The 26,437-nt window shown below is 47.2% G+C and overlaps 1 protein-coding gene across 4 annotated transcripts in view; it reads left to right on the top strand.

The window, feature by feature from the left end:
• Positions 1-26,437, top strand: part of IQCA1 (IQ motif containing with AAA domain 1) — a 153,442-nt gene that overhangs the window by 3,333 nt on the left and 123,672 nt on the right. For all 4 annotated transcript variants that reach the window (XM_042950630.1, XM_042950629.1, XM_042950626.1 and 1 more), the window contains exons 2-5: positions 5,908-6,232; positions 9,334-9,453; positions 12,729-12,920; positions 15,730-15,801. In XM_042950630.1, the coding sequence (XP_042806564.1) occupies positions 5,908-6,232; positions 9,334-9,453; positions 12,729-12,920; positions 15,730-15,801 (709 nt within the window). The remainder of the gene's footprint in view (positions 1-5,907; positions 6,233-9,333; positions 9,454-12,728; positions 12,921-15,729; positions 15,802-26,437) is intronic.

Here is a 26,437-nt window from a genome sequence, read left to right as displayed (position 1 = left end):
GGCACCTGGGTCGCTCTGTCGCTTAAGTGTCTGACTCTTGGTTTCCGCTCAGGTCATGATCTCACGGCTTCGTGGGTTCGAGCCCCATGTTGGGCTCTGTGCTGACAGTGCAGAGCCTGCTCGGGATTCTCCCTCCCCCCTTTCTCTCTCTGCCCCTCCCCTGCTCGCGCTGTCTCTGTCTCTCTCAAAATAAATAAATAGACTTAAAAAAAATGCTCTCAAATTAGAGGTGTTGGTTGTGAATACACAAAAACCACTGATGTGTGCACTTTTAAGGGATAAATTCACAGCACATGAATTGTAGTTCGCTGATGTTGTAATTTAGAAACTCATCTTGGGGCGCCTGGGTGGCTCAGTCGGTTGAGCATCCGACTTCGGCTCAGGTCATGATCTCACGGTCCGTGAGTTCGAGCCCCGCATCGGGCTCTGTGCTGACAGCTCGGAGCCTGGAGCCTGCTTCGGATTCTGTGTCTCCCTCTCTCTCTGCCCCTCCCTTGCTGGTGCTCTGTCTCTCACTCTCAAAAATACACATTAAAAAAAGAATTAAAAAACAAAATCATCTTGCCACATCCCTTGTCTCACACGATGTTGCCCGGGCACTGGTTCAGCAGAAGGATGCGGGGACTGTGGGGCAGCGAGGCGGGGTAGGTCTCCAGGGGACGTGGGGGGTCTCCAGGCTGGCCTGGCCAAGGCACCGTGGCCGGGCTGCTGGCAGTCCAGAGAGTGGCCGGGCTGTGACCAGTGGGCACACGTCGAGGAACATCAGGACAGCAGGGAGACTGGAGGGCAGTGAAGCGAAGGTCGGTCTCCAGAGAAAAGGCTGACAGTGCGGAGGTTGGCCTGCTCACACGGCTACTTAATGTTTGCCATCAACCAATGACCTCTGCCTGGTCTTTCTAGCCGAGATCACGCAGCAGGTGAGGGAGGAAGAGGCTGCCGCCCAAAAGGCAGGACTTGAAAGGCTGAAGCCACAAGGAGAATCTGTGGCCCAGAGCTCCAGTGATGGGTCCGCCCAGCCATGGCCTTGGAGGCGTTTCTGCTTCCTTGACCCTGGATGGAAGCCAGTGAGTGAGCTAGGGCAGCGAGGCCTCCCCGGGCTGGGTCTGTCCCAAAGCAGGGTCCAGGCTTTCTTAAATTCTAGTTGTGTTCTGCCATTAATCTGGGCGTCTTACCCCAGTGGAAGTCCCCCCTTCACGTCCCTTGCTCACGACGGGTTGGGTCTTCGTGGGATTCAGGTCACCCCACCTGCACCCCACGGAGGCAGCCTCCCCGGAGCATTGCACAACCTTGGTGCTGACTGGTGTGGTAAGCGCTTTGAAGTCTGATAAGCGCCCCTTATCTTTTATTGATGACCCCGCCCCCCCCCCCCATTTAGAAATCTCAACTGGCTTCATTTGTAGAGCCTCCAGGATCTTATCCCCAAATTCTTGGTAATATTAAATCTGCTTGTCAGTCTCAGGAGTCTGCTTTCTTTTCGTCCGGTCTCTCCTGCCTTCTGCCCCTTCTGATCCTCTGCAGCTAGCGTTCCAGAATTTTCTTCAATGACATTGTGGGGCTCCCACCATATTCATTTTTAGATGTTTCATCAGTACTGGGAGCGAGGTCTCGTTTTTCCTGCTTTTCTCCGCGTTTAGTTTTTGTGGCTTTCGCCAAAAAGCTTTGCTGTACCAGTTGACTTCTTATATTTGTTACTGACCTCCTTGCATTTTGCAGCTGTGTCATTTACAAGCAGTTTCTTAAATCTTTTGTATTAATTAATCCCTTTTCATTCCGCTTCGTCCTTTTTGACTCCTGCCTTCCAGATTTCTAGTATGTCTCCTGAAAATACTTTTGGTCTCTGGTGTTCAGCGTCTTGAGGGGCTGACAGCATCTGTTCTCTGGGTATGTGGACAGTATTCTGCATCAGGCGTATGCCGTAAATTAAATTTATTGAGCATTTTCTTGGCATCTGTGGAAACAATCTTCGGTCTGTAGTGTTCTGTTGCTGTATTTAGCTCTGCTTCTCTTTATGTGAAATTCTCGCAGATTCCTGGGATGACCCCTCCCTGGTCAGAGGGAACCACTCTTTTGATCTGGCACTGGCTACATCCTGTTTGCTAACTGGGACTTTAGATCCAGGTTCTAAACAAAATTAGCCTGTAATTGTCTTCTGTATCGTCCTGACAGGTGTAGGCCACGAAACAAACCACGCGGTTTTCTGTTTTATGTGGACACTTTCTCTGCAGCCGGTGTCACCCATCAGGTCAGGGGATGCCGGGGTCTGCCGTCCCCCCTCAGAGTGTCCGAGTCTGGGCTCTGGCGAACTGAGAACGTGCTCGGCCCCCCGACACCCTGGACAGCTCCCCCCCCACGCCAGCTCCCCTGGGCACGTACGTGACAAGCTGGCCTGGACGGCTCCACAGCAGCCCCCTTGGTTTCTCCTCCGCCTCCCCTGTCCCGTTTGCCTGTCGTTTAAAGGCCCGGCAGGCAGAGTGGCCCCATGCGCCATGCTGGGACCGGGCAGAAGGTGCTGCTGCTGCCATTACAGGGCAGAGTGTCCAACAAACAGCCGTTTCTTCTGCAAGGAGCGGCAGGTCCTGTGCTGAGCGGAATCTAACTTTCCCCAAAACGTTCTCTCTTCATCGAGTCGTCTGGCAGAGACTTTTCCACTGGCAATGGTTTTTAAAGATGGCCACGTTTGGAGACATGGGACGTTGGCGCCCGCGGATGGCACGCCCGAGGCAGCCTTCAGTATGAACCTCGGTGGAGTGCTGGGGTGGGGCCGTGTGTTTTCAACCGTGAATCTGTGTTTTCTCGTGGCGCCCATCAGAGCTATGCCCTGCGAGGCATCACCCTCGTCTGCTTTCACCCCGAAGACCGGGGAGCCACAAAGCGCTCAGAGTATGGGCGCTGGGGCCAGCCTGCCTGGGCGAGGGCCCTGCGTGCAGATCGCTCTGCTTTGGGCAACTTTGCCGTGTCTCCGTCCGCCCGTCTGCAAACCGCAGCGACGATAGCACCTGCCCCATGGGGTTGTCGGGTTTACAGGAGCACTGAGGACGGTGACCGATGTGACGTCCTGGTGAGCTGTTACCCTCATCATCACCATCGTCATTGTCATCGCCATCATCTGAACCTGAAAGACTTGGCACCAAGGAAAGCTTTGACTTGTGGCCAGGAAGATGAACGTCTCTCATCTCTGTCCCAGGAACAAACACATAATGGATTAATGGGGTGCCCGGGTGGCGGTTGAGCTTCCGACTTTGGCTCAGGTCATGATCTCGCGGTCCGTGGGTTCGAGCCCCGCGTTGGGCTCTGTGCTCACAGCTCGGAGCCTGGAGCCTGCTTCGGATTCTGTGTCTCCTGCTCTCTCGCTGTCCCTCCCGGGCTCATGCTCTGTCTCTCTTGCTTTTAAAAACAAATAAAACATTTTAAAAAATTGATTAAAAAATGTTTTGGGGCACCCGGGTGGCTCAGTCACTTGAGCATCTGACTTCAGATCAGGTCATGATCTTGTGGTCTGTGGGTTCGAGCCCCACATCGGGCTCTGTGCTCACAGCTGGGAGCCTGGAGTCTATTTCAGATTCTGTATCTCCCTCTCTCTCTGCCCCTCCCCCACTTGTGCACACGCTCTCTCTCTTTCTTTCTCTCTGTCTCATAAATAAACTTTAAAAGTGACCACTTCCCCATATTCTCCCTTTTAAAAAATAAGAAAATAAAAAGTAAAAAATGTTTAATTTTTTTAATGTTTTATTTTTTTTAATGTTTATTTTTAAAAATGTTTTCAGTTGTTAAGTTTATACGAACCGATAACATACTGACGCGTATTTATTATGCTTAATAGTGTAATATCACATTTTATTTTATTTTATTTTTTTTAACGTTTATTTATTTTTGGGACAGAGAGAGACAGAGCATGAACGGGGGAGGGTCAGAGAGAGGGAGACACAGAATCCGAAACAGGCTCCAGGCTCTGAGCCGTCAGCACAGAGCCCGATGCGGGGCTCGAACTCACGAACCGCGAGATCGTGACCTGAGCCGAAGTCGGACGCTTAACCGACTGAGCCACCCAGGTGCCCCTATCACATTTTAAAATAAAATGAAAATATTTTAACTTGAAAAATCCAAGAATTGGAATTTTTTAATGCAAGGTGAAAACGTCCGCACCAGGAGCAGAGTGGGAGTGCACAGCAGTGGCTGGGCCCTGGCACAGGGACGGGCTCTGTGCCCTGGGACTGCTGCCCCCATGGGGCCTGGCTGCAAACCGGCCTGCAGGGCTACGGCTGGACCCCCGTGAATCCGGGTGGGATCGCCCTTCCCGGCAGTCCCCTCGCTGGGCCGTGCATGGTGAGACACCAGCTTCTCGGCTGGGAGGCAAGCTGAGGAAGGCGTAGACACTCAGAATGTATAAAGAACCCCCAGAAATTAGTAGAAAAACAATCCGACATAAAAACAAGCAAAGCAGGGACCTGGGTGTCTCAGTCAGTTGAGCCTCCGACTTCGGCTCAGGTCATGATCTCACGGCTCGTGGGTTCGAGCCCCACGTCGGACTCTGTGCTGACAGCTCGGAGCCTGGAGCCTGCTTCCGATTCTGTGTCTTCCTCTCTCTCTGACCTTCCCCGTTCATGCTCTGTCTCTCTCTGTCTCAAAAATAAATAAACATTAAAAAAAATTTAAAAAAAAACAAAGCAAAGCAAATGGATAAACAACCTCCAACGACCAGAGTGCGTGGAGATACTCAGTCTCATTTGCCATCAAGTGAACGGACGTTAAAAGGGGGAGGTCCAGTTTGTCACCCACCCCCCTTGGCAAGAGTTAGGAGTGTACTTTTTGGCGGTGGTGGTTCTGTTTTTGGTCAAGGTAGAGGTGGCGGTACCATGTTGAATTGTGGTCCGGAGCTCAGACTCACGCGCACTGGGCTCAGACACCCACCTCCCTCTCAGGAGCAGGCCACCTCCCCCTCCCACCGCACAGAGAGGCACAGGAGCCCTGCTCAGGGAGCGTCCCCTGCAACATCACACATAACACAGGTCACGGCCCGTGGTCACTTCCGGGACCTGATGTTTACGGTTCTCAGAGGACAGGGCTGATGCAAGGAGGAGCAGAGAGTGGGGCCAGAGCAGAAGACCCAGAGGGCGTGCCTGGGAATGACCTTGGGAAGGTCGATGGGGGACTCCCAGGTAAACAAGGTGGACCAAATGAGCATTTCGATCTCCCACTCTTCCTGAATCGCCTCCAAAATGGCAATAGAGGACTTCAAAGGCCATACACGCATGAGGGCCAAGGGAACATTCGAGCATTTGACAGGAGATATCACAAAAACCCAGAAGGAGGGACAACAGATGAGACAAGAGGGAAGAGGCAGGCTAGGGAACGCCAGCAGGGGGGCGGCGAGGGAAAGCCCACCTTCCGGCAGAGCCCTGGGAAGAGAGAGCACAAGGCCTGGTCCTTCTGAGTGCTAGTTGTTCATTCTTGATGACGATTTACAAGAGTCTCTCTGGGGTGTAATTGTTCATTCATAGCATCTGCTCACGTTCAACTTTATAAAATAGTATGGAATGACTTTCCAATGTCATTGTTCCAGTTTATACCCCACCAGCTGTGTATCTGGACAGATCGGTTGAATATTCTCGTTATCAACTTCTTCATCTATTAAATGAGTATAATGATGCAGGTTTTATGGGTCTAGTGAGGAATCGCTTGATATCATTTAGGTGAAAAGTCTTTTAATCTACGTATTTGATGATAACAGCGTGGTCACATCCAAAAATCACATGCACCTCAAAATGAGACACAAATGGTCTAAAGGGCCTCGTAATTACATGCCGTGTTCTTAGCTCTCATTCGATGCCGCGTTACTGTTTGTTATACCAGATGCCCATTTTGTGTGGCTTATGAAGGAATTTTTGCTTATTCTCTGTCTTTCCTCAGAATGTATAATAAGATATGGCATCAGACCCAAGAAGCCCTCAATTCTCTGCTTGATAAAGAGTCTGAGACTATGATGGAATCACAAAGAAATCCAGGTTTCATCTTCCAAATGTTAGCCACCTTCTACATAAAATATGTGCAGATCTTTAGAAACCTGGAGAATGTCTACGACCAGATTGTCCACCCACAGAAGCGACTGCTGATCCGAAAAATACTGGACGGGGTGATGGGTCGCATCCTGGAGCTGAAGAATGAGATGGTTGAATTGGAATTAACCGAGTTTCATTATTTCGATGATATCCTACAGGACCTAAAGTTGGCTCCTGTAAGTACTCAGCCTCTTTTCTCATCAGTGTCTTGTTTTAAATTGGATATGTAGGTCCGTAACCAATACTCTAGGCTTCCTAGGCACATTTACTGGTTGTTGTATGAAAAGGTGAAGCTTTGCCCTTCGGTTGGGCCATACTGCTATGGACAAGGATTGGGTTCCTGTAGTTGTGGGCACAGACAAATCTTTTCACAGTCCTTGGGTCCAATGTTGTGGTCTTACTTGGTCACCATGGTGTCTGCCCAGGTCTGTTGGATGGAGGAGGCCAACCCTTTCGCAAATATCCTGTGGCACAAACCCTCCCAATTTCCAGTAGCAGTGCCCCTACTTTTGTTGCCCAGGAAGATCTCCTTCTGGCCTTTGTTTACCCCCATTTTCTTCGGGCTGATTGGCTGCTGGTTCCTTATTACCAGGTGGATGTGTCTCCTCCTCTCCTTTGGGTCTTTGGTGACTTGGGGATTTATGGCGATAGGCCTCTGAGGCTCAGACAAGAAAGAAGGGCCTCCTCTCTCTCTCTCTCTGATGCCCTGGAGCTGAGGACCTTCTGTCTCCCTGCCACCGCCCTCCCGACCCCCACTGCCAGACGCCCAGAGTCTCTTCTGACGCTCTGTCTGGCCGAGTCAGCCAGAGGCCAGTGGGCAGCTCCTTGCAGTGTCACGGTCCTGTGAGCTCAGTCTTCGTTTCAAAAGGAACATTTCCCTAAAATAAAATTAAAAGGAGACAGTGTTCAATTTTCCACCTGGTGTGTAATGCTCCTTCCTTTCGAAAACATGCGAGATTCTATAAAGGTTGTTTCTTTCCGGAATAGGTTTTTCTAGCATTGTTATTGCACTTTGTTAGAAAGGACTATAAGGGTAACTAAAATGATGGAAAGTGTTGAAGGTCACTCCGAAACTTTCATGTTTGTCGCGTTCACTTACAAGAGCATGGCTTAAAGCCCTGGATTTTTTCGGTCATGTGTACTTTACTCCACCCGTGTGAAAAGATCAAGAACCCCTGAGGATAAGCGTGAAATCAACAGCCATTAAATCATATCCCTAAATCGAATTAGTGAAGTAGTATTAAATGTATTAATTTAATCCCGAGAATATTAAATAGCCTGCTCAAAGTTGAAGAGTAAGACATCTATGAAATCTGTGTGGCGGGCTCCTTCAGATTTTCCCCTGCTTTTCCTCCTGCTTCAGTCGTCACCCCTCTGGTTGAGCTGGTTCATCTTTTCAAAGTTCATGAGCACTAAAAGGGGCGATGAACGAGTGACATTGTCCAGGAAGCCTTCCCGGTAGGAGACTGTCAACTGTGTGGTCCAGCACTTCAGGGGTGGGCACACTGAGCCACGTGACGACACTGGGGTCCAGGCGGGACCAGCAGCGGCACGGACCCCGGGAGCGCTGCCGGGCCAGGGACACGCACACGTACCAGCTCTGGGAATCCTGTGGGGCTCAGCCCTGCAGTTCCCAGTGGAAGCCTGACCAGCCAGCACCCCTGAGTCTGGGCCCCTGTGGCCGCCACCCACATGGCACACGGCTCCGCTATTCCATCGGGCCAGCACCCAGCTATCTGTGTGCGGTGTGACCCACAGCCCGGCCACAGCTGATCAGACCAGGGATGGGTGCTGGTGGCTGCCCCAGGCGATCCTTCCCCGAGAGATTCTGAAACTGAGACCGAGAGACTGGTTTCTGTCTTCGAGTCAGAACTGTGCTGCCCCAAATTCGCGAGTTCATCAGATGCTCAGAAGAATGGAGAAAGCCGCTCTCCAGAGAACACGAGAGAGGTCCCTTAGAGAATGGGAAACCCCAAAGCATCTGGGTTGGACATAAAGTGGTTTGCGGATGGAGGTCTAGCCGCGAACCCGAGCAACTGTCTTCGGCTTCCCTCCTCTTTCGTCCTCCGCTGCTCCGTTCCCTCACCCTCAGACTCTTCGTTCTCGGACCCCGCGGAGCCGTGTCAATAACACGTTGTCGTCACAGTTGGAAAAGCACAATGCTTTAACACACCTACTAATAAATACAATCTCCACATTAAATAAAAGTGTAATCACTCTCTTCTGACTTTGCTCCATCCCCCAGGCCACAGTCACTCACTGCATCCTGGAAACCCACTTTCAGTTCACCCCAAAATTCCATCCGTCTAAGAAAAGTTTGGTTTTCAAAAGCGGTTGCCGTCTGGTATTGGTACAATCTCACCAAGTCCGAAAAAAGGACACCCCTTTCTGTTACAATGCTTCTTTAACGGAAGGCCTGTTCAGCAGAATTCCCCGGGTAGGGGAGAGGGTGTGGAGAGTCATGCCAGAATAGGGAAAAGGGGAACTGACCCCGAGGACCGAACCCTTAGCTTTGCCCAGCTGACTGGTCTACCAGGGGGCAGCCAGGAGGGTCTGAAAGAGTGTCTAGCACAGTGTTCCTCATGGGGGGTGGCCAAGGGCCACCCCGCACCCCTAGATAGCACTTCTACCCTTCTGATGGTTGAACTTGGGCTCGTAAATATTCGCGTGACCTCCAGCAACTGAACTAGTTGGTAATCTGCACAAGTGAAAAACAGAAGTTTATATTTATTGCATAAAAAACAAGTTTCCTAATAAAGCAAATGAACTTTGCCAATAACTTTTGTAATTTCGGGTCGTTTAAGGAAAAGTCCAACCAAAGTATTAGGGGAAAAAAACCTGTGATCATTTACAGGCAAATAGTTAACGATGCTGATGATAAATCATTAGGTTTATTTCAAAGATCTCTCCGTCGCAATACTTTGCTATCTTAATTTGCATTATTGTTTGAGGTAGGCTGAGATGATATTCTATTTCCTTAAAGAAATTCATGAAGTTATCATGAGTTAATTGTGAATTAATTGATGTGAGTTCTTACGTCTTACATAACGATTAAAATAAGGGCCATGGCCATGACTTTTCCTTATGACTTTATTTGCGTTTCCTTAGTGGTAATGAATTGTTTTTATGCCACTGGTGTCATCACCTCTTGAATAAGGATGGGAAGTAAAATGCATCTCTTTGATATACGGTCCTTACTGTATGTTTTAGATGGGTTTGAACTGTGTCCTTAAGTTGTGACAAATGTGCCCTTTTGCTTATTTTTTCTCTTCTCTAGCAACAATTAGATATTCCCATCCCCAAGTATTTTTTGAAGGAGAAGTTGGAAGTAATCAAAGGAAGAGAGAAAATCCTGGCTCAGATATTAGCTGACACTGGATTAGATATGGCTGAAAAGGTTTGTAAACCATTTTAACCACCATCATTCCATAATCTATAAAACCTCCTTTCCCCGTGGCTCCTGACTGTGTGAGAGACAGATTGTCTCCAGGGCGAGGAAAGGAGCACTCGTCCCCCGTGCTGTTCGGTATGTAAGAAGTTGCTTACCTTCAGGATGTGTCTTTGACGATTCATAAGCATTATTTTCAAGAACTTAGAAACAGAGATCAGAACGTAATGCTTTGTTGGCGAATCTCAGTGTCTCTGAGATTAGGCAGATCATTGACTCTGTAATTCTTCAACTCAGGTTCACCTAACCTAAAGTCAGAAGCTGAGTGTTTCACGGGAAATAATTGCTAAGGTAACCTACTGGGCAGTCTTTTCATTTCAGACATTTCCACATGGCACTGCCATATCCGCCTTCTGGCCAGTCACGCATTTCGGTGACCCTCGCTGCCTCCCGAATCAGTGCCTCGTGCCCCTGGCCGGTCACAGCCCAAGCAGGGAGGCGGCAGTCGTGTGTCCAAACTGGGACAATTCAGGGTGAAAGGGGCGCTCTCGGTAACTACGCGAGGGGAAACCAGCACGTGCGGGCTTCCCGCAGATAGGCCCCATTGGGTGTTGGGTCACGGCACCATGGAAAATTCCGAGCACAACCAGAATGGCAGCAGGGAGAGAGAAGGATGCGGCCTGTCTGCCTGCCTGGAGAAGCAGGTGGGCAACACGCACCGTCTGAGGCGTCTCTGCTCTCTGGCATTCATGGCCGTGCTTCAAGCTGCAGGGAGGGCTCGCTCTTTCCCCTACACCTCGGCCTGTCGAAACGGTGCTCGTTCAGCAGAGCCCAGCCTGATGCAGCAACCCTCCGGCACCTGTCCTGACCCCGCTAACTCGAGGCTGTCCCTCCTTCCTCCACCTCGCCCTTAGATGCCCGGCCCTTCCTCTGCACTGCACACTCCCGGAGGCCAGTCCCAGGGCCTTTTAGAGTGGGGGCCATCGAGCCGTCCTTGCACCTGTCCCTGCCTTCAGCCCATGCGTCATTCAGAGGGAAGCCCTCAGCACCATCTGGCGCCCCCCAGAGGAATCCCCAGGCACAGAGCACTGACCAGCAGTGCAGACTTCACTGAGGGCTTTTTACAGGGGACACGAGAAGGGAGGTGACATCACAGATGCTACAGTAGAGCCCTAAAGATCCCTCTCTGCTCCTTGTCCTGCTTACCCTCTCTGCTGTCCCTCTTCACTTGTGCGGGGTCGACGGCAGGGAACTTTCTTTCCCAGCAGCCAGCCCCACTGGATCTGCTACGTAGTCCCGGCCATCTCTGTCCCAGCCCCATCCGAAGACGGGCTGAACGTCCGCGAAACACCGGGCTCCGGGCAGCAGCACGCGACACCTGTGTGACTTTCCCTTGGCCTTCGGTGCCTCACGAGACCCCATTTGCACCTTAAGCTGCCTCTTTCCTAAAGATATACGTACATGCAATATAGATCCCAAGAAGAATTCTGGGAGACAGATGTCACCGTCCGGTCCTCCATTTCTCATGCTTCGTATTTAGTCTTGGGCCCTCCATAAATGTTCAGATATCTTTGTCGTCCTGCATAGACCACGCCAACCCTCAGAAGTATTCAGTAAGGGCTGCAACGATTTTCAGAGTGATGATGTCTGAAGGAAATAAGTACAATGATAGCTCATGTTTGCAGGACACCTGCTCTCTGCTCCAGTGATTGAACAGGCCTCATCCAATTCGGTACCAAAACGGCCTCCGTTCTACTCTGGCGTGCCAAGTGCGTTATTGAAAACGTGTGCTCCCTGCACATCTGAGATGATGAGGTGTCACTGAAAACAAAACTTGGAGGGATTGGTATGTGGAAGAGCTTCCTCAAGGGGAGCCGAGGCTGAGGCACAGTGGGGGCTTGGTCAGGAAGATGGCCAGTCGTGGCTCAAATTGGCTCCACCCGTACTAACCGCGGGGGCTCGTGTGAATTATTTTTCTTCTATCGGGCTCCGTCTTCTTAACTCTTGAGCGGTCACAGCAATACCTGTCTTGGAGGTTGCTTTGTGAACTTGCTGAGGATATCTAAGAAAAGCATCTGGCCTCTCCGGGGTCTGAGTGAATGCCCCTCCCCACCCCTTGCTCCTTCCTGGGCACCGCGGCCCCCGACACACACAGTCATTACGCAGAGAAGAGGCCATCGCGGGAAACAGTGGCCCCGGGGATGAATTGGAGCCCACACTTGGGACCTCAGCGTCTGGCACCGTGTCCTGATAAGGTGGCCACGCTGCCCTCTGAGACCTGAGCAAGGGCTCAGCCCACGACTGGGTGTTTCTCAGATTCAAAAGGCCTCTCCCTTCTGCTTCTGTCCCTGCATGAGGCTCCACCCAAGCCAGGCCACGTGCCCAGCTTCTCCCTCGCCCCAAGGAGAGCAGAGAGCCTCACCCCTGCATCCACTCAGAGCTGACACGGGGCTCTGGACGCCCCAGCAGCCTTGCCCTGGACCCTCCTCAGGAAATGGCTCAGCCCCTCACCCGGCGGGGCCTCCACAACCCCCACCTGACGTCTCCAAAGGCAGCATTTTCCTGCACGAGCTCTGATTTTTCTCCAGACATAATCTTCCCGTCCCATTTGGATGTTCTGAAATGCAAACACGTAGGTACTAGAAGACATTTCATACATAAATTGAATACTCCTGAAATGATTTTAGCCTTACTCGTATTCACTACATCATCCCGTAATTGATTTTGAAGCCAGCATTTTACTGCCTGTGTATTTTACGTTTCAAGGTCTCGTATTAAAGATGTGTTTTTAATTTATATGTTTCCACTATTAAGTTAATCAAACACTGATAGTGATTTTGAGTTTTATTGAATCCATTTTATTGGCATTCCTGGTATAATTTTCTGCCAACCTAAAATATTGTGGGACTGATTAGGATTTTGTTCGGAATGGTAGAGGAAAGCTTACGGGATCCTTAAATATGGGACCAGAGCACCAGTGTCACCATGGTGACGTGGTGACCATGAGGACACAGACCCCAGCTGGAGGGTCAGGACCCCCTCCCTCTGGGTTCATGATGGGGGCGGGCAGAAGGGTGCAGGGGGACCGCTAACAGACCGTGTTCTTTATGTTCCTGTTATCAAAATCCACATAATTAAAGAGTAAGATGATGGAACGAGACAACTCTCAGACTCTTTATCGAACTTTCAGCAAAGTTGTGTTCGAAGTCAGCTTGTGAGGCTCCCAGGATCAACTGATGTAGTAAACATGTTTAAACACTGATTTACCTTGAATGTTTTTGCAGAAATACTCTGTGAAGAGTATCCCCCTAGAAGAGGCCGTGAAACTAATCCAGATCGCTGAGAGGGCGCGGCAGGGTCGTCTAAGAGCCATGTTCATGAAGCAGATCTTTCTTCAAGAGTACAGAGCGAAACAAGCCAAGTTCCTTAGCGAGAAAGTAGTGGATCTGGAGGCCGCAGCGCTGCAGATTCAGAAGGTGCGAGCAGGGTGCCGGTGGAGCGGGGGCAGGTGCCTTGACACAGCTAGAAATGCACACCAGGGTCAGGGTGAGCTCTGGAACCCAAAATTCCAAAATTCTGCCTTTAAGGGAACTGGATTTTAAATGCTGGAAAGATTTATTATCTTACCCTGGGGACAACCCTTAAGTAAGCTTGGTCACGTGTTGTTTTATTTTGTTTTTAATTGTATTATAAATAGGTGTAACATGCAGGGCATTTTATTCAAATATTTTCAAAGATCATTGATAATCATTGGAAAGAGTGTTGTGAAACATTCAGTGAGAATGTCAATCCCTAGTGAATTTTTAAAAGCGCGTTCAGGGGCGCCTGGGTGGCTCGGTCGGTTGAGCGTCCGACTTCAGCTCAGGTCACGATCTCGTGGTCCGTGAGTTCGAGCCCCGCGTCGGGCTCTGGGCTGATGGCTCAGAGCCTGGAGCCTGTTTCAGATTCTGTGTCTCCCTCTCTTTCTGCCCCTCCCCCGTTCATGCTCTGTCTCTCTCTGTCTCAAAAATAAATAAACGTTAAAAAAAATAAATTTAAAAAAATAAAAAATAAAAAATAAAAGCGCGTTCACACACAGACGTAATCACAGAAGGGGAACAAAGGTCAACCCCTCTGGCCGGTGACCGGGACATCCTCATTCCTTTAAATGTTTATTTATTTGTTGTGAGAGACAGAGAGAGAGGGAGAGCAGGGGAGGGGCAGAGAGAGGGGGAGAGAATCCCAAGCAGGCTCTGTGCTGTGAGCGCAGAGCCCGATGCAGGACTCAATCCCATGAACCGTGAGACCGTGACCTGAGCTGAAATCAAGAGTCAGACGCTTAACCGACTGAGCCACCCGGGCACCCCAGTGTTCCTTTCTGAAGCGGGCCTGAGGTCCCCCCGCTTTGTTGGATGAGCACCGGGGGTCTGCTCCACACCTTTTTCCAAATGGAGGCCAAGGCTGCTTACGAGAAATTCAGGAGATGGAAACATGAGGCAAATTGGAACCAGATAAGAGAGAAAGAGAGCATGAGGACACAGACCCCAGCTGGAGGGTCAGGACCCCCTCCCTCTGGGTTCATGATGGGGCCGGGCAGAAGGGCACAGGGGGACCGCTAACAGACCGTGTTCTTTATGTTCCTGTGATGAAGTTCTAGACAAGCATCTGAGTTCAGAGCTTGAGTCGTATCAATCTTGGACGTGACTGTGTTATATCTCCCCCCATTGCGGTGGAAATTTTTCTTTTAAAAGTATGAAGTGCCACCCTTAGATCGAGCCCCACACTCCTGCAATCTGGAAGTTTCTCTTGAAGAAACCTGGGTAGGGGACTCTCACTAATGAGAATTAGAAGCCACTTCTCCTCTCCCTCCCCCGGCTTTATTGCGATGCATTTGACATAAAACATTGTGTACGTTTAAGATGTATGATGTCGTGATGTGATATACGTATATATGGCAAAGTGATTATCACTGTAAGGGTAGTTAAAACGTCCATCACCTCACATAATTACCAGTTTTCGATAGTGAGCACCCTTCAGATCAACTCTTTTAAGCAGCTTTCAAGAACACAGCACAGTGTTGTTGAATGAGGCGAACTCATTCATCTGACAACTGGAAGTTGGTGCCTTCTGGCCACTTTCCCCCATTTTCTTCAACTCCCAGCCCCTAGCGATCCCAAACCTACTCAGATACCCAAACTACTAGACATCTGTTTCTACAGGGTCAGTGTTTTTAGATTCCACATGCAAGTGAGATCTTAATAGTAGTTGTCCTTCTCTATGTGGCCTTCTTTCGCTTAGCATGCTGCCCTCAAAATTCATGCATGTTGACACAAATATCAGGATTTCTTTTTTTAATTTTTTATATGTTTATTTATCTTGAGAGAGAGAGACAGAGCATGAACAGGGGAGGGGCAGAGAGAGGGGGAGACACAGAATCCGAAGCAGGCTCCAGGCTCCAAGCTGTCAGCACAGAGCCCAACGTGGGGCTCGAACTCACAGACCTTGAGACCATGACCTGAGCCAAAGTCGGATGCTCAACCGACTGAGCCACTCAGGTGCTCAGATTTCCTTCTTTTTTTTTTTTTTTAGCTGGATAATATTCCGTTGTGTGTATATAGTATATACCACCTTTTTTATCCATTCACCCATCCACTGACAGGTGGTTTCCATCATCGTATCAATCGTAAATAATGCTGCGATGAACATGCATTGAAATAACGTGTACATCTCTCTTCAAGTCAGTGACTTCATTTCCCTCAGATATGTACCCAGACGTGGGATTGCTGGAGTGTAGGGTAGTTCTATTTTTAATTTTTTGAGGAACCCCCATACCGTGTCCCCAGTGGCTGCCCCGGTTCGCACGCCCACCGGCAGTGCGGGAGGTTCCTTTTCCCCTCACCCTCGCCAGCACCTGTTGTCGCTCGTCTTGTGGATGACGGCCGTTCTGGCAGCCGGGAGGATGTCTGGGCCAGCAGGTGGGCTGTGTGGTTGGCAGATTTGCTTCCAGGGTGCTGGGCGAGTGTGGATCCTGTCCAGCCCGTGGGTGAACAGGACGGCGCCCCGCCCCCCTTGTTCAGTAGGGTGGCTCTGGGTCCACAGTTGGGTGCTCAGGCAGCGAATAGGCCATTTGTTCTCTCTTTAAATTTTTTGCCTGTGATCACAGAAGAAAAAATATTCCATGAACACACACACGCGCACGGCCTTGACTGCATAGTCATTGTATCATTTGAAACGGGAGAAAGGGTAGGACAGGGTTTTTGTTTTTGTTTTAATGTATTAGACAAATAACCATTTATTTCTTTTTAGGTCTGGCGAGGTTTCCATCAACATAAGAAAACCGAAAAACTGAGGCAGGAGGAGATGATATTCCTGGGTATGGTAAGTTCTCTTACAGGCAGGACGCGCATGTGGCTTTCTTGGGACTTGTGTCTTAGAGAGTTTTTGTGGGAAGAGAGGAAAGAAAAATAGGTAACCTGTGACTGAAGAGAATGGAGCGGCCCGCACTGCACGGGAGTGTGCCCGGGGGATCTGGACAGAGCAGTCACGTGTCCGTGTACACATCTCCCTTGGAATACGCAGAGCGTTCCGGGCGTGGGAATAAGCTCTGAATTGCTCACAAACCGCCATTCCTGCGTGAGGTCTGCCCTGCCCTCCGTCAGTATTTGTGGTCAAGAGAATGGGTTTGCACTGAGCTAGCTGGCTTTTGGGGGCAGATCTCCGTGGGGATGACTGAATCAGAGCTGAATGGGTGCGTATTAGTTACCTGTTGCCGCGTAACAATATGACCACAACCTAGCAGCTTAAACACACACTCATCAGCTCAGTTTCTGTGGGTCAGGAGTCTGGGCTTAGCTAAGTCTCCTGCTCAGGGTCTCACAAGGCTGCAGGCAGCTGTCATCTGAGGCCCACGTGGGTAAAATCCACTCCCAAACTTGTGCGGTTGGGAGCAGGATGTAGTTCAGTGCCCCATATTTAATGCCGGGATAAAAACATTGATAGATACTGTGGCTGAGGCTTTGAAAATGCTAATCATGCACCAAGCTCGAGTGGGGCTAAAAGAAGAAAAGAAACACAGATAACCACAAATACCAATAAGCTTTAAAAAAAAAAAAAAACAAACTATTAAATAGTATCCTGAGTGACTAAGGTAATAAGTTAGAAAATACTGAACAGAGAAGGTGATCTAGGGAAGTACAAAGATCGAAACAGACCAAAGAGGTAAAAAAACAAATACCCAAACAAACTAATCACTGCAGCGAATGCCAAGTGATTTTCCGCATCCCGGCTTTCACTTGGGGCCTGTGAGAAGCAGGTGCCAGGGTGGAGTTGGATGGTCAGAGCATTTACCGGGAGGAGCGGAGGGAGGGAGGGCGGGGAGGCTGGGGGAGCCCCACAGGGAGGCCGGAATGACGGGGCGGGGGGGGGTGGGGGGGCGGTGGCAGGAGAGGGGTGGAGAGGAAGAGCCAGCCCGGCAATGCTCTCGCACCATGTTTTTTAAATCTCTGCTAAGAAAGGAAAAGAAAGCCAGTAATGGCGATGCCCGGACTGGGTGAGGACCCAGGGGCAGGTGCAGCCCGGGGACAATAACCAGGGTTTAAGTGCACGCCCACCCTTCTGAGGACAGTTGGTCTCCTTATAAACATTAAAGCACAAGGGAGACCGGGGGGCTCAGTCGGTTAAGCATCTGACTTTGGCTCAGGTCATGATTAGCGATTCGTGAGGTCGAGCCCCGCGTCGGGCTCTGTGCTGACGGCTCGGAGCCTGGAGCCCGCTTCGGATTCTGTGTCTCCTCTCTCTCTGCCCCTCCCATGTTCATGCTCTGTCTCTCTGTCTCTCTCTCAAAAAATAAATAAACATCAAACACATTTAAAAAAAAAAACACTTAGGCCTGTTTGCTCAGTAATCCTGACCCTTGCAATCTCCATGCTAAAAAAAAAAAATGTGAGCAACATTTACGATATATAATTATTCGTATCAGAGCAGTTTTATACTTGGTAGACAGGTGCCCAGAAACAGTTCACACAGTTAAAACGTGCCATTGTGTGGCTTTAGAAGTGTGTTTAGAGTTTCTGTGTAACGTGCCAAGTGTAAAATGTGAACCCCGTGATCCTATTTTTAATGCTTTCGCTTATTTTTACACTTCTCTACAATAAACGTGTTTTTTATGTCTAAAAAATCACAGATAAAGTACATGTTCAAAATTTTATCCCAGGAGAAAATGGTAGGAATCATGGTTTAGACAATCTGTAGCTTTCTTTTTAACTGAACCTTTAAAATTTTTTCTAATGTTTATTTATTTTTGAGAGAGACAGAGCACGAGCGGGGGAGGGGCAGAGAGAGAGGGAGACACAGAATCCGAAGCAGGCTCCAGGCTCTGAGTTGTCAGCACAGAGCCTGACGTGGGGCTCAAACTCACAAGCCGTGAGCTCATGACCTGAGCTGAAGTCAGGCGCTTAACCGACTGAGCCACCCAGGTGCCCCGAAACTTTAAATAATACCGATTCACAATACATTTTCCCACATCTGTGTATTTCTTACCAAATGTATATCTCAATAGGACAAAAATCAGGATTTATGATTTTTCTTGCTTTCTATTTTTAACAATTAATATACTCAGAGAGGTTATGCATCCAACTTCGGCTCAGGTCGTGATCTCATAGATCGTGGGTTCAAGCCCCACATCGGGTTCTGTGCTGACAGCTCAGAGCCTGGAGCCTGCTTTGCATTCTGTGTCTCTGCCTCTGTCTGCCCCTCCCCCGCTTGCACTCTGTCTCTCTCTCTCTTTCAAAAAATAAACAAACATTAAAAAATTTTAAATATATATATATATATGAACTCAAAGAATAACGTGAAAAGTAAAAAAATAACAAATGTTATTTACACTTTTGTAACCAGTGTAGGAAAGTGGGTTTCATTATATTACTCTTTCCTTTTTGTATTTAAGTTATATTTTCTAAGACTGCATTCCACCTTCTCACTTTTAGAGAAATCAGGTGGTGACCAGTGTGTGGGTGATACGAGCACAGTGAGGCACAATAGCTCTCTCAGTTCTGTGATCAACCATCGACGTGTTCCTTTCACCCATATTTCTATCAGGTCTTCTCATATAAAAATATTAGTTTCTTTTTGGGACTTGAGGATTTAAATAAATTATGAGATCTTATCAGCAATATTATTAAATATAGAAAAGCTGTAATTGAGCCCCACATTCGGGCTACTGCTGTATAATTTTCATCCGTGTTATGATGGCACGTTCTAAGTAACCAACGTCAGGGTAAATACACTTGATGTTGGAATATCTTGTATCTCCCTTCGGCCCCGTGTCCTGGACCAACCACTCCACCCTGCCACTATGACCCCTGTGCACCACCTCCGTTATCAGCACAGAATTGAAAATACGAATTATTTTGCTTGTGGAAAGAATTCAGGCCCATCTTCCAGACACTTGGAAGGGTGTAGTCAGCCGGTGGAGGGGTCTGATGCCACTGCACGTGTTTATAAAGCCTAAATGGTGACATCCAGCCTTTATTGTCTTAAAGAATACGATCAGTCATACAGTATGTATGTACGATTTAAGAAATACCTCAATCTTCATCACCTATTTTCTTGATTTCCCTTTGATCTCTGAGTTTAAAAAAAAAAATGAGTCAACATTTCTCTTTGGTATCGAGACACCTGGGACCCCAGCCCATCTCTTGCTGTGCACCTGCTTGGGTGTGCTGAAAGAGCCACGTGGGTGAGCAGTCCCGGCCAGCCGTTGCTGATGTCTACGATTTAACACGTTCACTGGGTGGAATACTATTTAGCCGTAAAAAGGAAGCCTGTCGCATGCTATAGCACAGGCGAACTTTGAAGACATCGTGTGATGTGAAATAAGCAGTCACGAAAAGATAAAAATACTGCCCGATCCCACTTGTATGAGGCACCCAGAGTCATCAGAAACAGAGACACAGAGAGCAGAATCATGACTGCCAAAGGCTCGGGGGGCGGGGGAGGGGGGCCGGCAGTCATTGCCCAGTGGGTGTGGGGTTGCAGTTTTGCAAAATCAAAAAGTTCTACAGATCTGTTTCACAGCAGTGTGAAGATGCAGAACACTGCTGAGCTGTATCCCTAGAAAGTGCCTCTTATGGGTTTGTTTGTTTGTTTAGCCACAATTAAAAAACCTGTTTTTCAATTCGCTGGGACATTGCAGCGTATACTGAAATGATTCTATGAGAATCATGACTATTTGCTAGTGGTCAAAAAACACAAATCAAAAATTAAATGAGATACTGCGTTTCCTTGAATCTGAGATGTCACCAATTATAAGACGCATCGTGATTTTTACATGCTCTTAAAGAGAATACTGTCAGATAAAACAAAACACCACCTTGATTGTAATCCACATCCATCCCTAATTTCGGACACGTTAATTATGAAAACCATGCATCTTAGAATTAGTGACATATGGGACATCTGGGCGCCTCAGTCGGTTAAATGACCGACTCTCGGTTTCGGCTCAGGTCATGATCTCACAGTTTGTGAGATCGAGCCCCACATTGGGCTCTGTGTTGACAGCGTGGAGCCTGCTTGGGATTCTCTCTCTCTCTCTCTCCCTCTCTCTCCCCCCTGCCCCCTCAAAATAAATAAGTAAACATTAAAAAAAAAGAATTAGTGAAATAAGCTAAGCTGTTTCTATCTTATAAGCAAAAGAAAAAAATTTTTTTCAAGTTGTAATTATTGGCAAGGGTGGGAGGCAACGCCATGAGTTACATGGACTCTGCCTTTCTAAAAGACGATGAGCAAAGTGCACGATGGTTAAGATGTTTACATCCTGTCCCCACAACGTTCTATCTCTGTCTTGAGGAAACCATCCGAAATAGAGATTTATGCCCGTGGAAGTCTCCTCCAGGGTTCTTTTTGATAATGACAAATCGGGGATAAAGCCGGTTCAGAGTAAGGACGTAGTTAAATAACTTCTAGTGGACCCACATTAATGTAGTCGTATGTCACCTTTGAGAACTATGTTTATGATTAGTTTTTGATGACATGAAAACGCTCAAAGTAAAAATTCAAGGTTTGGAATTACACATATAATTTGATATGATTTCAACTAAATATATACACACATCTATGCACTTGCAAAAGAAAGAAAAGATACCGTGTACAATAGCATTCATTTTTTTTAATGTGGGGACTTTGGAAGATTGTTTCTCTGTCTGTCATTGTATTTTTCAACATGCTTAAACTTTACTTCATTAACTGGGAAAAAGTACACATTTAAAATGAAAGCAAGTGGGCGTAGAATCATACCAATTTTTTTTCCCCTAAGACCTCCACATCATTTGGTGCATATGGATGGGGAGACAGACAAAGATATAAATCTGTTTCTCTCTCCAGCCCTGAAGAGGCAGACACATGTACGATATCGTGATAAAAACAATGGTTCACTCCAACTTTGTACTTTCCAAACTTAACTAGCAGTCAAAACATTCAATCTAAGATCATCTAAGTTTGACATGAAATTTTACATTAGCAGTTTGGTTCAACAATTTCCTTTTAATTTAACTCAGCATGCATGTCTATTATGTGTAACACGTAGCCAGAAACTCGGGAATAGCCTAGCACTCTTTTTCATCCGAGAATCTTAATTGCTTACACTGATAGCACACAAAGACAGAATTACGTGTTTGTTACTGTATTTTTTCTGTTTTACTTTGGAGTTTATATCTTTTCAGCTCAAATCAAAGAAGTCTGTGTTAATTTTTCAGCAGTTCAGGGTTTGGATAATATAAAGAGAGCAACTTGTCTGTTTTGCGTTAAATGTGACTTTCTCTGGTTTGCCTTTTTTTTTTTTTTTCTTCCAAGTACGTCTCCTGCTGGTAATGTGTATTCTATTGAAATTTTACACCATCGAGAAATGTATGGGTTCAATTTTTAAGAGAATGGTATCTCCTGTCCTCTGGCTGATAACCATAAAAAGCCATTACCCCAAATCCAAGAAATGTTTTCAATTGAATATATTTTCCACTATATCACTAATGAAGATATTGTCCACTCGTTTTAAAATTTCATTTTTCCATAACTTCATTTCGTTCCATCACGCCAGTGAATAAGCCGTTGACTTATCTGATCAAAATAGTATTTGTATGTTTTGGGAAGCTTGGCCTATTTCCAGGTATTTAGTAACTGAAACCAGAATTAGAGCAACAGACATCATTATGCCTTCCCTTCCTGACCAAATGTTTCCTTTACCATTGTCATATAAATTATTTTTTTGATATTGCCATTTTAAATATTTATATTCTAAAATCTACAAAAGAAAATAAATAGCACTCTAAAAATTCATGTGCAGTTACTTTAATTGGCAGAGCCAATGGGGTGAATCGAGCGGAAGGAAAATTAATGAATGTAATATATTTCATTCTGTGGATCCCTTTGAAATAATTTGTCCTATGGTCGTGCCCATCGTATATTTTATGTTACCCTGGAGCTAGCAATGTTTTCATTATAATAACGCTGGGGGACAGTTATTAAAGAGGAAGAGCCGTCGCTTGGAAATGAGTCAACTAAGTCTTCAAAGCACCATAAAACCCTGCTCACCTTCAGATTCTAACATCAAACAAGCTGTATTATAAATTATCTGTTGGTCAATCTGGTCTTCCTTATTAACAAATAACCCCAGGGCACCTGGCTGGCTCAGTCGGTTAAGCGTCTGACTCTTGGTTTTAGCTCTGGTCATGAACTTGCAGTTGGTGAGATCGAGCCCCATGTTGGGCTCTGCGCTGACAGTGCGGAGTCTGCTTGGGATTCTCTGTCTCCCTCTCTCTCTGCCCCTCCCCTGCTCGCTCTCTATGTCTCTCTCTCTCAAAATAAATAAATAAATGATAATAAGAATAATAACCCAAAGTTGGAGCTTGGGCCCCCAGTGAGCTCCTGAAACGCAGCCCCCTCAGAAGCCCCACTTGGGAAGCCTGTATGTATGTCAGGAGCCATCGGTGGTCATGGGCTCTTCCTTGGGAACTGTTCTCAGAGCCAAAAGGAGAGAAGGACCAAGAGGACGTGCTCTTTGTGGTCACGACTTTAGTTCCAACCAAAACCGACATCATCCAGCTTGGTCATATATATTATTCATTACAGTTCAAATGATGTTTGTTTCTGGAAATTTATTCTCAGAAAAAAAAAAAAAACAGATTTGTCATGATTCGTGGGGGTTTTGTGTAGTTTTAGTTTTAGTTTACTTTTTGAAGGCAAAAGAACTGTTTCCTAAGCGTCCCTGGGGGAGGCAGCATCTTCGAAATGAGCGCATGTCTCCAGGCACCAGCTTAAAGAGTCTATTCCGCCATGTTGATGAAGACAGGTTTCTGGGTGGCCCGCTTGTGCACCCAGTTCTACACGGGGGCCTGTGGGAGGTCTTTGGGTGGCATACCCTCCCTCCCTTGAGCCTCAGTTTCTTCTTCCGTAAGAGCAGGATGCTGCCACCTATTTCGCAGAGAGATGCCAGGTAAAGGGCCTGACCTACAGCTTGGGGTAGGATAGGCCTTCAAGGAGCAGTGGCCAACATGAATCATCTTGGAAAAGCATAGTACGTTGTCGCGATAACTGAATCATGAAGAAGTGTGATAACTTGTCTACGTAATGAAACACAGTATATTCCAAAATAAGTTGTTGCAGAAAATACCCATGCCACTAATTTCAAAATACACACTCTCCTGGCCTTTGTTATTTGCTACTCAGATTAATGAACTTGAAATTAGCCTGTTGAAAGTAGGATCTCAGAAAGTAATGGAGTTGGAGCAGCGCACGTGGTCTGACTCTGATCTGCAACCACCCCATGTAGCTGCGGGGGGAGAATTGTGACAGTCCCCTAAGGCAGCAAGCGCTGCCCCCACAAGCCACACGCACTGTGTGTGATGCACCAGAAAAAAGTTCGCAACCCAGGAAAAGCAGTGACCCTGGGTCAGGTGTACGCGAAAGGCTCTTAGGCTGGGCAGAGAGATCAGAGCTTGAGGGAGGGCACCATTTTCTGTTAAATGGGATTTACAGCCTACCTACTCAGAAACCTTTTGTTTGATATTAAGTTATTACTATTTTAATTCTGCTTTATTCTTGTTCCGCGTCCCCAGACCATCAGAAATTACATGACAAAAAGAATTCTCTTCCTTATCCTTCCTTTGTAGCCTGTTCCCAGGATTTTTTTTTTTTTAACGTTTATTTATTTTTGAGAGAGAGGGGGACACAGCATGAGCGAGGCAGGACAGAGAGAGAGGGAGACACAGAATCCAAAGCAGGCTCCAGGCTATGAGCTGTCAACACAGAGCCCCACGCGGGGCTTGAACTCACAAACCATGAGATCATGACCTGAGCCGAAGTCAGACACTTAACCAACTGAGCCGCCCAGGCGCCCCTGATCCCAGAATTTCTTAGCCTACATCCAAGGGCAGAACGTTCATCCTCAACTACCTTAGATTTGGGCTTGTTACACAGTCTGTTAATGTAGCAGGTAGAGTGGTGAAGGCCATGAATTCCGGAGCCCGCCCATCCGCGTTCAGATCTGGTTCTACCGTTTCCCAGCTGTGGGGACTTCCGGGAGTGACATGACTTCTGGGTGCCACGATTTCCACGTAGGCGGGATGGAGATGGCCATGGCACCACACTCATAGATTTCGTGTTAATTTCTAAGGAAACTGCTCTCTGGAAAGCATTTAAGATAGTGTCTCACCTAGAGCACACAGTAAGCACTATGTGAGCACCAGCTGTTACTTTTCTTCAAATGATTTAATATCGTGGGTTTAGATGTTCACATCCTTCGTGATTCTAAATTGCCTACTAAACTGCCCAACTTTTTTTTATCTATTTAAGTATGGAAAGATGGGCTTTGTTGTACACTGTTGTGCGAAGAGTAAATCTTGCAACGTCTTTGCAGGAAAGCATCAGCAGTATCTACCAAAATTACAAATGAACATTTTTTAAAGTATGATCTATCGTACCCATTTAGAAAACTTTTTTTCAGGGGCACCTGGGTGGCTCAGTCGGTTAAGTGTCTGACTTCGGCTCAGGTCACGATCTTGCAATTTGCGGGTTTGAGCCCCACGTCAGGCTCTGTGCTGACAGCTCAGAGCCTGGAGCCTGCTTCGGATTCTGTGTCTCCCCCTCTCTCTGCCCCTCCCCTGCTCGTGCTTTGTCTCTCTCTCTCTCTCTCCCCGTCTCTCAATAATAAGTAAATGTTAAAAAAAAATTTTTTTTTTTAACATTTTCAGACAAAATGGGTTAAGCTGGAAGAAACCTGTCACTGGAGAGACACAGCTGAGCATAGAGGCTGGGAGCAGAGGTGCCGGAAATAGACGCCTTGGGCCAAAGCCGCTTCATGGCTGTGTGACCCTGGCCAAGTTCTTGACCTTTCAGTGCCTCAGTTTCCTCCTGTATAAAATGAAGATAATAATGCCACCTACTCATAAGGTTATTAGGAGGAATAAATTAGTATTTGTAAACCACTTAAACTAGTGCCTCACAGCTTGCAAGTGGCATCGAAGTGTTTATTTTAAAAATATTTAAAGAGGGGCACCTGGGTGGTTCAGTCAGTTGAGCATCTGACTCTTGATTTCTGCTCAGGTCATGATCCCAGGGTCGTGGGATTGAGCCCTGAGTCGGGCTCTATGCTGAGCATGAAGCCTGCTTGAGATTCCCTCTCTTTCTCTTTCTCTGCTCCTCTCCCCAACCTGAGCGCGCTCTCTCTCTCTCTCTCTCTCTCTCTCTCTCTCTCTCAAGAAAAATATATATATATTTCAAAGAAAGTAGGACACAAATGTGGCTGAGTAAGCTTCTATCACTTATCAGTTGTAAACTCAACGTGACTGTCCTAGCCCAGCTCCTAAGGAAGCAAATCTTAAATCTACGAAACAATTTTTAGAAGTTAGGCTTAACGAGCTAGAAAATGTTTTATTATCTAATAGTTTTGCACGCACTAAAATTGCGGCATCCTAAAATAAGGCCTTACCATAACTACTCTGGGCGGAGGGCAGGAGACTACCGTCGGCTATGGGTCTGCTTACAATTTTATTCCACTTCTTCTGCTGGGTTCCTCTTTTTTAAGTAGGTGTATCTGTATAAACACACACATATAAATATAGGTCTGTTACTCTGGAACGAAATGACGGAACAAAATGGCTTGTTTTCATAAACTAAGGAGCATACACGCACGCGCACACACCGTCTTGAAATGGATCCACCGAAGAGCTGTTTCCTCCACAGCGTGAGGCGGGAGCAGGGAGCCCACTGAGCCCGCCTCTAGATGCTTCCTAATGAACAGCAGCACACGCTGCGATCAGAAGGCTCTGGAGCTAATTAATCTCTGCACTGATGACAGCAAGAGATTTCACGGGATGGTCATTTGCTCAGAGTGGACTCTTTCCCTCCCCCAGACCCGTTTCGGCTTCGCCTTCAGTGACAACAAAGCACCATAAAGACGCAACGCCCCCAAGACAGTGAGCTTCTGGAGAAAGTTGCCAGCATTAAATCACTTATCTGCAAGTGTATTTGTGACTGACAAATTGAACAGATTTTCATGTGGACAAATGTCCATTTTATCTGACTAATTTGAACAAGGATTTTTAAAGACAAAGCCCATCAAACATTAGATAAGCATTTTAAGTTAATGGACCGTGGAGTCCTATTTCCCCGCAAACCCGGGAAGCATCATCAGATGTCCTATGTTTACGGCAACATCAATTATTAATATGTATATTTTTGCTGACAGAGGACCTTGCTATAAACGTAGGTTTCGCTATGTGGTTCCGGGTCATTAACTGTGGAAAGCTTGTAAATATAATGGTTTATTCACATGGGAAGCCTTCATTAAGATGCATTATTCTACAGCTGATGTATTTCAATATATACTATATTATCATGTTCTCTATTTTCCCTTTAATATTTGTAATTTATTTTTAAATGAGTTGCTGTTTATGCGGTGAGTTAACAAATTTGAATTCCATATGACCAAAGTTGCTAACGAGGAAAAGATATCTTAGCCCAAAGG

The sequence above is a fragment of the Panthera leo genome, chromosome C1 (genome assembly GCF_018350215.1).
Source record: "Panthera leo isolate Ple1 chromosome C1, P.leo_Ple1_pat1.1, whole genome shotgun sequence".
Classification (NCBI taxonomy): domain Eukaryota; kingdom Metazoa; phylum Chordata; class Mammalia; order Carnivora; family Felidae; genus Panthera; species Panthera leo.
The sequence above is the reverse complement of the archived record's forward strand: the minus strand, read 5'-3'. Positions and strand labels throughout refer to the sequence as shown.